At 37.0% G+C, this 12,116-nt stretch overlaps 1 protein-coding gene across 1 annotated transcript; it reads left to right on the top strand.

The window, feature by feature from the left end:
• Positions 1-636: 636 nt before the first annotated feature.
• Positions 637-11,574, top strand: RPF1 (ribosome production factor 1 homolog). The gene is made up of 9 exons (XM_036443734.2): positions 637-882; positions 2,481-2,537; positions 4,394-4,474; positions 7,211-7,306; positions 7,879-8,032; positions 9,886-9,968; positions 10,359-10,540; positions 10,729-10,855; positions 11,357-11,574. Exons 1-9 carry the CDS (start codon positions 667-669, stop codon positions 11,396-11,398), a joined length of 1,038 nt encoding a protein of 345 aa, XP_036299627.1. The 5' UTR covers positions 637-666; the 3' UTR covers positions 11,399-11,574.
• Positions 11,575-12,116: the final 542 nt, after the last annotated feature.

Here is a 12,116-nt window from a genome sequence, read left to right as displayed (position 1 = left end):
TCTCCCCCATTTGACTCCTGGCCTCCATGGTTCTTCCGAAACACGCCAGCCTTACCACTATGCGTCTTGCAACAGTGTATGTTTTCTTTGCCTGGACAGCTTTTTTCAGGTTTGCAGCTCTTCCCCCAGATAACTCCATAGTTTACCCCATTATCTCCTTCAAATCTTTGCTCTTGCCATCAACCAAAACCTTCGCACCTGGGGTCCACGCTCCAATCAAGCTACATTCACAGCCAGAGACCATGATTTCCTATTTAAAAACTGCAACAAGCTCTTCTACCCTTCATCTTCTTAATCCTGTCCTATTTTCTTTCACACCGTGTATTACTTACTTTACAGCTCACCACAATATCTGTAAGCTCATTTTAAATCTCTCTAGTAGTAGAATGTAAATTCTCTACCGAAAAGATTGTGTTTTAATGTTTTGAGGGCTTGAACATAGAAAACTTTCAATAAAGAATTCCACGAATTCATTATTCCACTGTCCATACAGCTTGGCAACCCCATTCATTTTTCTTAAATCTAAATTTCAACACTTTCTTAAAAGTTTAAAGCTCCCGGGCATTCTATTATTTTTGAGACCTTTCCGCCCCGGAAGTAAAAACCTAAGAGGGTCGGAGGCGGACGCTACTTCCGCTTCCGTGCAGACGCCAAGGAGCAAACACCATGGAGAAGGCCGGCGGCAGCCGAAAGAAAGGCCTGAAGCGCAAGAGGGCTGCCGAAGAACCTCAGGAGGCTGCAGTCGTTGAGGATGGGGCGACGGACAGCGGGGGCCAAGCCCCGAAAGCGACTGCCTTCCCTCCAGGCTTCAGCATCTCGGAGATTAAGAACAAACAGCGGCGACACTTAATGTTCACGCGGTGGAAGCAGCAGCAGCGGAAGGTAGGAGAGGGGCGGAGGCGGCAGGGCGCATGCGCAGTGCCCTTTGCGCGCCGGAGGCGGCGGCGTGGGTGGGCGTGGTCTCCCAGGCTGTGGTCCCTCAGCTGTGATTGACCCGGGGGGTTGGGCGGGGCGTCTTCTGATCCCCCCCCCCCCCCCTCCACCCTCCGGTCCCCGTCCTGCTTTTAGCCGGAGCGGCCGGGCTTCCCTTTCTTACCAGCTCCTTGCTAGGGTTCGTGGCTGAGAATGAAAGCAAGAAACTCTGCTCTCCCACTAGGGAAAATGACTCCCTCCTGCCCTGGGAGGCAAAAGTCTCCCTCTCCGCTGGGTCCCGACCGCCTTCACCTCCGGTTGGTTAATACCTAAAATCTAATGTAGGCAATAAATTCAGAAGTGATGCTTCTCTGATTACTGCAGCAACTCTTACTGAAATTAGTACTTGTAAAGTTTCTAGTAGTTTTATTACTTTTTTATTTTGGGACATTTCCTTTTGTTTCTTAAATATTTATTGTTGGAAGTCCCCTTCCATCACCCCCACACGCACACACACACACTCTGACCTCTTCTAGCCCTCCCTCCTCACCCCACCTCATCCAGGCTTTCACCATCCTATTGTCATACAAGTTCTTTGATTTTTTTCCCACAGACCCACCCTCCCCTGGCTTCCCTCTGAGATTGGACTGTCTATTCCATGCTTCTATGTCTCTGGATATATTTTGTTCATTAGTTTATTTTATTCATTAGATTCCACATAAGAGTCAAATCATTTGATACTTGTCTTTCTCTGACTGGCTTATTTCCATTAGCATCATCTTCTCCAGGTCTCTCCATACAGCTTTATCCTCATATTGTTCTGTGAGGTAAACAAGTATGGGGAGATAAGCAAATAAAACCTAAGATCACAGTGCTCATTTATGGTTAAATTTCAGTTGAAAGCAAGGTTTGCTTATTCTTGCACATCATAAAAGCTCACACACATAGTATTCTTTTTATATGCCTACCTCCTCTTATTAGATTTTTTTAAGCCCTGGACTGAGTCTTAAGTGCTAACATGCTATTAGGATACATAGAAGGAGCATAAATCATTGTGGTGTGGGAGAAGGGTATTCTAGAAGACTTTTGAGACCTGTTAGATTGAGGGTTAATAAATGCCGGGGGGAAGGGGGAAATATTTTCTATTGTGAGTGAAGAATTCTGTTCAGAAATCTCCAAAAGATTCACATTCACAATACAAACAACTTGCCAATACTTAAGTTTAAAAGCATATTTTGATTATAAAATATATGGATAGCTAATGATACTTCTATTGGAAGCAACCTGGAAACAAATCCCCCATTTCCATTTATTTTTAGTACTTTCCTAGAAAAACAACCAGCATACCATGTTTTTCTATAGGATGCAACTTGTTAGAAATGCAGGGAGGACAAAACAGCAAACATTTTTTGAGTATACATTGTAAATTAGGAAGTATACATTTTTGAGTATACATTGTAAATTAGGAAGATTACGCAGTGTAAGTATTCTTAGCATTAGTAATTTGTAGTTTCAGTGTGTTTGTGATCTAACTAATGATCTCATTCTTCTTTCCTCAAATCCTTTAGGAAAAGTTGGCAACTAAGAAAAAACTTAAAAAAGAGAGAGAGGCTCTTGGTGACAAGGTAAAGAAAATTTGTAGCCATCTGTTTTTCTATCTTAAGAAGGAATGCTTCTTGATATTTATGTTGAATGACTTTCTTTTAAAATTTATTATGAAATATTTCAAATGTATAAAAACAATATAGCAAACTACTTTTTACCCTTTACTCAGCTTAAGAAATAATGCATTAGCAAATACTGTTCCAAGTCCCTTATGTGTTTGATTGCTTTTTCGCCAGAGGTAACCACTCAACGAAATCGCTCTTTACTGTTCCCATGCACTTCTTTATTACTTTCACTATGTATGTTTGTGTTCCCAAACACAATGGTGATGTTTTGAGTGTTTTTAAAATGTTACCATAAATGTTATGCATATTTTGACTTGCTTATGTTACTTTATGTGTTTGAGAAGTAGAACCATACACATCTCCTTGACTTTGGGAATGGGGAAGCCCCCTAATTTAGAGCTGGAGATATTGAGATTTGAGAGCTGTCACATGATAGGAATCCTTGAAGAGTGAGAAGGGGGAATGGAAGGAAGATGATATGCCTGGATGGGTTATAGCAAAGAAGAGAGCAGAGATACTGCATCAAGAAGCATTTGGCTATTTTTTGTGATATTGATCGTAAGTGAAATAGTTGTATTGAAATTTTTAAAAAGAATTACTAAATACTTCCACAGCTAAGTTATTTTCATTTGGTTTCATTTCATTTATAGTTTGTTCTAGGTTATATTTTATACTTGCAAATTTTTAAAAATGTGCAACTCTTCCCCCTTCCCATCTCTTAAGATGAGGTAATAAGAAAAGATAAGTATTTTTGAAGAAGGGGAAAATGTAAAGGCTGAAACATTCTCCCTTTTCATGCATTATTATTAATATTATTAGGTTAAATAACATGAAATTGCCAATATTAGACTCTTCTGACCTGCAAAATTCTATCAATCAATATTAGTCTCTTTTTAGCTTTCAATAATCATTTACAGCAAGTTAATTTGCTTGTCACCATTTGAAAATATCATCGTCCTGGTTTTTTTTTATACTGAAAGATGACTTCTTAGAACTGCCTCCATCACAAAATGATTTAAAATTTAATATTTGCTTCATAGAATAATAAAAATAAAATCTTATATGGGTCATCAACTCATGCTTCTATCTCTGCTAGTGAACATATACTTTGAATTCATTTTAGTGTATGTTTACAGTTCTGTATTCCTGATCCATACCATTTCATTTACACAGTTTTTTATCTAAGCTGAGTATGCATGATTGCTGATTCTAATGGTATTCCATTTACGTTGTTGGACCTTTGTCCTATCTATTCGGTGTTAATTTCTATTAATGATAGTGATACTATATCTTTCTTTGTGTAAATTGCTCCCCCCTTTTATTCCTTACCATAATCCCCATTCTAGAATTACTAGTTCAGCAAATAGATTTGTAGCTTTTGTTATATATTTCTGAATAGCTTTTTTGCAATATTGGGATTTGTCTACATGTATATGTACTTTTGTATTTTATTTTTTTTTTTTTCATTTTGTTTGATAACTTTTCTTTTTAGTGGGTAGTTATTTTGACCATTATTTTTCTCCCTGCTACTTCTGTCTGGTTTTAAGCTATTTCATTCAATATTGGCAATTCTTTTAGTTACATGTGTGTTTCTGTTCAGAGAATTAAAAAGCCTTTTACTCAATATTGTTGTTAGGATTGATGTAGCAGTGGGTTGAAATGAGAAACAGATTGTGTTTTGGATTGTTTATAAATTTCTGTTATTCTTCCCAACTGTAATGAAAAATTATTTATGTAAAAATGCTTCTGCAATTTAATCTTTTTTTTATTTAGGTTTCACTAAAGCCTTAATCTTTTTTTCTTTTATTTAGGCTCCACCAAAGCCTATACCCAAGACCATTGATAACCAGCGAGTATATGATGAAACCACAGTAGACCCTAATGATGAAGAGGTAATATTAAAAGTATTAAATAAATTTGCATGGCCACACTTAATAAATTATCTTTTCATATGTTGAAGTTTAATTTAAATAACTGGCTGAATTCATATAATGGACTGATTCAACTATAATGTTGGCATATTATTTTATTTACTATAGTTTGTTTAATAATGAAATTTCCCAGTAAAATTCCCAGAAAGAGGCAGTAATTATTTTCTAGAAATTATTATGTCTTACTTTTTTTGTCATTTAATCTCTGTATAATACTTTTTTTTTATAAATCACTTAATATATAAAGTATTTCTCACTGTAGAATTTTGTAGCACCTGTTAAAACATTTCAATAATTAAGGATAATATTTTATGGTATTTTTGTGTCCTTATAAAACCTCTTGGTTTTAAAAAAATCTACTTTTCACATTTTTCCTTTAAAAATTTTGTTGTATAATCAGAGAATCAAGGTTTATATAATGTATATATTTTTAAAATTTTGTTGTGTTTGCTTTTAAACTGCTTTTTATCATAGTTCTTTTACAATACATGTCTCCTCTTATAGTCATTCATTCAGTCAGTCTTCCACCACATGTTTTATTTTTTTCCTACTATGTATGTATTGGGATTTGTTTTAGGGACTTGGGATCAATCAATGCAAACACTCTCATACATATACACACAAAATTTCTGCCCATCCAGAGCTTATATTCCAGGAGGAGACACAAACAGTGAACATAATAAAATAAGTAAATTGTGATATGTTAGCAAATGATAGGTTACTAGAGTTAACAAATAGGGTAAAGGAAATTCAGGACTAACCGGAGTAGAATTTGCAATTTTATATATATAGGAGTTTGTATATGTGCATACATTTTACTTATTTGTTACATAATTTCAGACTTAATAAGAAAAATAAGAGTGTATATTTCCTTCATCCAGATTTCCTAAATATTAAATTGTACCATACTTGGCTTTCATTGATATTCTTTCTTAAATGCTTGAGAGTAAGTGGCAGACATGAAGCCTCTTGCTCCTAAATACTTTTAGAATGTTTTACCTAATAACCAAGTGTATTTTATAAGTACAGCATAGAGTTATGAAAATCAGACAATTAATATTGATATACAATATTATCTAACACTTATCCAAATGTTACCAATTGTCCCAATGATGTCATTTTCAGCAAAAGAGAAATCCAAGCTCATGCATTTTATTCTATTACTAGAGGCCTGATGCATGAAATTCATGCCTGGGGGGAGGGGAGTTGTCCTTGGACCACGTTGTCTCTCAGCCCAGCCTATATACTCTCTCCACTCTGGAACATCCCTCTCACAATCCAGGACTGCTGGCTCCCAACCACTTGCCTGCCTGCCTGCCTGCCTGCCTTATTGCCCCTAAACTGACTCTTCAGGGATTTCCCTGTGTTTGTGTGGCTTAATGGTCAGCCAATCATTTGGGCAGAAGCTGAGACACCTTGAGCCACTAAAACAGACATAGCTTCTGTGAACTAAGCAGTGCTGGGTTGAGGAATGTTTCAGAGTTGTAGCCAGTTCTCAAGTCTCCTTTGCCTATCATGTAGCTGGATTCTCACTCAGGTCTCTTCAGATCGGTGGAAATTGTGTCTGTCTCTCTATGGCTCTTTCACTTCCAGAACTCTCCTTTAAATGTATTGCTTCTTTATTTATTTATTTTTTTAATTTTTTTAAAAATATATTTTATTGATTTTTTACAGAGAGGAAGAGAGAGGGATAGAAAGCTAGAAACATCCATGAGAGAGACATCGATCAGCTGCCTCTTGCACACCCCCTACTGGGGATATGCCCACAACCAAGGTACATGCCCTTGACCGGAATCGAACCCAGGACCCTTCAGTCCCCAAGCCGACGCTCTATCCATTGAGCCAAACCGGTCTCGGCAAAATGTAATGCTTCTTTAAATTCCCACACCATTTTTAAGGTGGACCTGTAATTTTGGACTGGCAAAGCTAGGGTTTTCACAGACATACCCTAAATTGAGCCCACCACCTCTAGATTCAAGAATTCTGGTTCTTGCCTACCATCAAACCTAAGGTTCCTGTTTTACTGACCAAGTTGATGAGGGAAAGAATAGCTCTAGGAAGATTCCTGATACTACTGTAGCAATTTTTCAAGGATAAACAGCCCAGCCTGCACCTTTTCCAATCCAGGACATCCCTCTCATAATCCTGGATCACTGGCTCCTAATTGCTCACCTGCCTGCCTGGTCGCCCCTACCTGCCTCCCCCCCCCCAAACCAGCCTGATCGCCCCTCACTGCCCCCCCTGCCAGCCTAATTGCCCCTAACTGCCCCCCCTGCCAGCCTGGTCACCACCAACTGCACCTCCCTACACACACTGACCTGGTTTCCCCTAACTGATCTCCCCCCCTCCCCATCAGCCTGGTCACCCCTCATCTCATGGTCCCCCCACCAGCCTGGTTGTCCCACACAGCCTGCTTGTTCATCATTTGGTTGTCCCTAACCCCTTTACCAGTTTGGTCATATGCAGCCATCTTGTGAGGGTGTGAGGGTTAATTTGTATATTACTTCTTTATTATGTAGGATTCTACAAAGAGAAAATCCCCAATTTCTCCATATTGCCGTTACTGTAAGTCCCTTCTAGGCCTTTAAATACCCCATTAGCTAGGTAGTTGCTGTCATAGAATCCTTCTAGAACTATTAAAATTTTGGCCCAGGAGAGTATTTGATGTAAAATTTACTTTTGTTTTTCTGTTCTTAGGTTGCTTATGATGAAGCTACAGATGAATTTGCTTCTTATTTCAACAGACAAACTTCTCCCAAGATTCTCATTACAACATCAGATAGACCTCATGGGGTAAGAAATACATTAATTAGTATAGTTATTGAATTCCTAATTTTCTTTTATTACTTTGAATATTTAAAGGAATTCTGTTCAGAAGAGTTAGAGATTGCCTGATGCCTATGAATAAGCTAAATAAAATGTAATATTGTTAATACAGTGTAGGTTTGCTAAGCCTGATTCTTCAGGGTAAGGTTTTTCAACCTCTGCATTGTTAACATTTGGGGATGTATAATTTTTTGTTATGGGGGTTGTCCTGCTCATGAGAGGATGTTTAGTTGCATCCTTAGCCTCTATCCAGTTGCAGTACCAGCCATCCTCAACCCGCAGTCATAATCACCAAAAATGTTTCCAGACATTGCCAAAGGTTCCCTGGTGGAACAGAATCACCCCCAGTTGAGAACCACTGCTTTAGGATGATCAGCCTTTGGTAAAAGATGGAACTGTTCAGATTTCACTCTTGTTCTAATGTTAGTCTCTATTATAACATCGTCTTATAATAATCATTATGCTTTTTCTGATAAATATATATCACATAAGATTTTTATTCTTTTAATTTTTGAGGATTTTTGTTATTTGTTTTACAGAGAACAGTACGACTCTGTGAACAGCTTTCCACAGTTATACCAAACTCACATGTTTACTACAGAAGAGGACTGGCTCTGAAAAGAATTATTCCACAGTGTATCTCAAGAGATTTCACAGATCTGATTGTTATTAATGAAGATCGTAAAACTCCAAGTATCCTTTGTTTTTTAAGGAAGGGCTTCTATTTTGCATGGTTGATATTAGATATTAGCAGTAACAAACTTTTTGTACAGGAATTAATAAGTTTGTAGTTTGCTTCTGACACAAATCACATTTAGTAAGCATGTTCCAGAAAAGATTCAAGCCCTGATTTAATTTGCAAGAAATGACTTACCTCTTAACCCCTTATAAGATTTTATTTTTTCATTGTGCAAATGATACAGAAATACTTTTGACTGTGCATCATGAAGTTGAACCTATGGTGAATCTTTGAAAAGAATTCAAACATTTACTGATAATCTGCTATGTGGTAGGCACTAGTATCTATCAGAAACAGATCTTTCAAGAGCTGATGGATTAGATGAGAAGGAATTTACATGACTGTAACTCAATTAAGTGACAAGTGCTACAGTAACAGAACTGAGATTTAGATCTTAATTTTGACTATGTAAAATGAAGTAGCATTTGAATTGGGCATTATTGGATGAGTAAACTATTGAAGCTATTTGAAATAGCATGAGTTAAAGAAAAATGTGTATGGTGTGTAAGAGATTGTATCGCTGCCTATCAGGAAACACCATGAGGACACAGGTTAGAAATAATAGCTTGGAACCACATTGAGTGTCAGACCAATGTTTTATTCTGTAGATGAGACTGATGAGAGTGGCTTGAAATTAGCTGTAGCTGTCAAGAATCAAAGTATCTAGTTTGTTTTTTCATTTAGCATCGAGGAACTGGTGCAAATAGTGACATAGCTAAGCCCCATAGGTTGTTACTTGGTTTTATAACCAAGGCCTAAATGCAGGCTTGATTTATAGTCTGTAGTAGAAGATGTACTTAAACTGTTGGAGAGGTCAGACCAACCAGGCTACTGTTTTAATAATCTAGGTGGGAAATCTCAAAGACATCAACTAAGAGAATACAGTAAGGGAGAGATGTAGAAGTGAGGAACTTATGTAAACAGTAGGATTTAGTGGGATACGAGGAAATTTAAGATAACCGTATCTTCTACTCCGGATGAATGGGAGTGTTGATCCCATTATAAAGAGGACAGTATGCTTTGTAAAACTAATATTATGTACACATATTTGAAAGCAATCTGATTCTCATCTTCTTTTAAGGTTCAGCATTTCAAAGAATCAGGTTGTGCTGTAACAGGAATATTGTGTAGGTAGTAATCTTAATATGCTGCATCCATGACTTTTAAAGCCCTTGGGCTGTTAATCCTGCTAGGTACGTATCTTATATTTCATTTGTAGTTTAGAGCACTATTAATTCTCTGTTCATGGCAGACAATCAGTAAATAGCTATTAATAACTTTAATTTGTGGTATAGTAATCCCAAGAATAAGAGCTTGTTTCTATCAAGAAGAGAACTTAGGAGTCTCTAATTTTGTGGGATAAATTCAGAGCTGGCAGCATATCCTAACCTAAAAGTGCATTTTTAGGGTTATAAAGCCTCTAACGTGGAGGTAAATTTATATTCTATTTACAGTGCTATAGTTACTCTTGAATCCATTCCTCTCTTATCATTCCTGCTATAGTGGACATTAGTTGGTTCACATACTTTAGTTGAATAACTCAAAACACCCTGAAGGGCTGATGAGGTATTTATCAAATTGTGAAAAGAGAAAAGGTAGGACAATAGGTTAATCAATTTTTCTGAAAGATTTATGTTGATTTACATGTTTTGAGATTGAGGCTTGGTAAGAAAATCTCCGTTAATCCAGAGGAATGCATACACCCACCTATTCACCTAGTTACAGATTTTAGGAGCCTTTAAGGATCAATTATTTAAACAATCAAGATTTAGATTCGAGTTCAATATGTCCTTAGCTTTGTGAACAGATGGGTTAATTCTGAGTCACTTGCCAAATGGACCAACTGCTCATTTTAAAATGAGCAGTGTTCGTCTGCGTAAAGAAATTAAGGTAAGTTTTAGGCGTTCCTCGATTGGCATTGGTCCCCTCCTAGTTTTTGCTTTTAAGCACACTAACTTAAACAGCTGCTTGATTTTAATGATTGCATTTGCTCTCCTGATTCAAGCAAGTTTTATCTCCTGGCAGGTTTCTTGTGAGACTGTCACAATGAGTTATGGCAAACAGGCAATAGCTTTCATTACTGTGAAATGTTAACTTTCCCAGAACTTCCTTTTTGGTGCCTTTACAGCTTATAAAATACTTTTAGATACATCTTACTTCATGGGTGTAGTAAGCCATCTGTGGTTGTCATTGAGATAAATTTCTCATATTTGTCATGGGAATTATAAAACTTAAAATTGCAATGATATAGTTTTGCTAATAAACTTATGGTTTTTCTAGAGAAAAGGCAAGGACCCCACAGAACACGTACCTGAAATAATTCTGAATAATTTTACAACACGGCTGGGTCATTCTATTGGACGAATGTTTGCATCTCTATTTCCCCATAATCCTCAGTTTATTGGAAGGCAGGTTGCCACATTCCACAACCAACGCGATTATATCTTCTTCCGATTTCACAGGTGAGGAAGGTACCTTAACTCCTTGGACTTTTAATCATGAAATACCTTTTCAAGATAAATCTGTTTCCTAATGTGTTTTGACAGGTATTATAGATGAGAAATATATTCTTTTCAACAATCATAAACGTTAAAGAAACAGTTGGGTTAATACAGACTAATTTCCTCAACTTTTTTCTTTACCTTTGAAGATACATATTCAGGAGTGAAAAGAAAGTGGGAATTCAAGAACTTGGACCACGTTTTACCTTGAAATTAAGATCTCTTCAGAAAGGAACCTTTGATTCTAAATATGGTGAATATGAATGGGTCCATAAGGTATGTGCTTACTCTTTCAAAACCATTTCGATGATTTTAACCAAGCTTTGGGTTCTATCTCAAGTTATACTTCTGAATGTCTTCCCTCATAAGCTATAAGAACCATTCTCTGATATGGTATTTGGGTCTGGTGATTAATTCTGGTTCATTTAAAGTATCCTAAATATTAGTGGTTAGCAAAGTAGGACTAGAAGCATCACCTGGAAACTTTTAAGATGAAAAATTATTGGGCCAAAGATTTACTAAATTAGACCCAGCAACCTATTCATCAGCTTGTTACCCTGATTCGGGTGCATGCTTGAGAACTATTTTCTATCTAGTAAGTAGTATTTCACTTAAGTGTGATTTTTACTTTAAAATTGTATGTTTAACACACATCTATTGGAACTGTAATTTCCAACACTTTTTATATTAAACCTGAAGACTGATACTTCAGTGACAGTTTTTAGCAATTGTTACCCACAGATTGTGTGCTAACTTTGTTTACCCCCTAACTTTCAGCCCCGGGAAATGGATACAAATAGAAGAAAATTCCATTTATAAAATACTGAAGGAACAATATTGGATTTTGCAGAACAGGCCTATCTTAAATTTGTAACAGGACTCTTCAAAATGGCATTTACTGATTTCATAAACCTCTCGTGTCTGGACAAATTACCAAGTGCCACGAATTACCACTCACTGTTTCTGTAGGAAATACAAATAAAAGTCATTTTGGTTTATGTTGCAATTTAATTTCCTGAAATTTTTATTTTTAGTAACTGAATAATTTAAGTTGGAATCAAGATTCAATCTAGCCAAAACCGGTTTGGCTCAGTGGATAGAGTGTGGGCCTGCAGACTGAAAGGTCTCAGGTTTAATTCCAGTCAAGGGCATGTACCTTGGTTGCAGGCACATCCCCAGTAGGGGGTGTGTGCAGGAGGCGCTGATCGATGATTCTCTCAACTCTATCCCTCTCCCTTCCTCTCTGTAAAAACATCAATAAAAAACATATTTAAAAAACACTAACTTTCCAAAATGTACTTTTTAAAAAATATTTATTGCTGAAAGTATTACATGTCCCTTTTCCCCATTGACCCCTTCTAGTCCTCCGCCCCTCTACCATGTACACTTTCATGGTACACGTGCGCTATAGGAAAATACAGTGCTCGGTAGATATATTGTAACCAGTCCACTGGTTTTCTACTAGACTCTTGGATCTGGCAGTGTTTTTAACTCATTTTTCTGAATGATTGGAGACCACGTGTCTGGGATGTTTTAA

This window comes from Pipistrellus kuhlii, unplaced genomic scaffold (assembly GCF_014108245.1).
Source record: "Pipistrellus kuhlii isolate mPipKuh1 unplaced genomic scaffold, mPipKuh1.p scaffold_m20_p_2, whole genome shotgun sequence".
Classification (NCBI taxonomy): domain Eukaryota; kingdom Metazoa; phylum Chordata; class Mammalia; order Chiroptera; family Vespertilionidae; genus Pipistrellus; species Pipistrellus kuhlii.
This window is presented reverse-complemented; position numbering and strand designations above follow the sequence as displayed.

Excerpts from the sequence above, each read along its gene's own strand:
- RPF1 (XM_036443734.2), top strand. The coding sequence starts at position 667 with ATGGAGAAGGCCGGCGGCAGCCGAAAGAAAGGCCTGAAGCGCAAGAGG. Across the intron at positions 8,033-9,885 it reads TGAAGATCGTAAAACTCCAA|ATGGGTTAATTCTGAGTCAC; the intron begins GTATCCTTTGTT and ends CTTTGTGAACAG. Across the intron at positions 10,856-11,356 it reads AATATGAATGGGTCCATAAG|CCCCGGGAAATGGATACAAA; the intron begins GTATGTGCTTAC and ends CCTAACTTTCAG.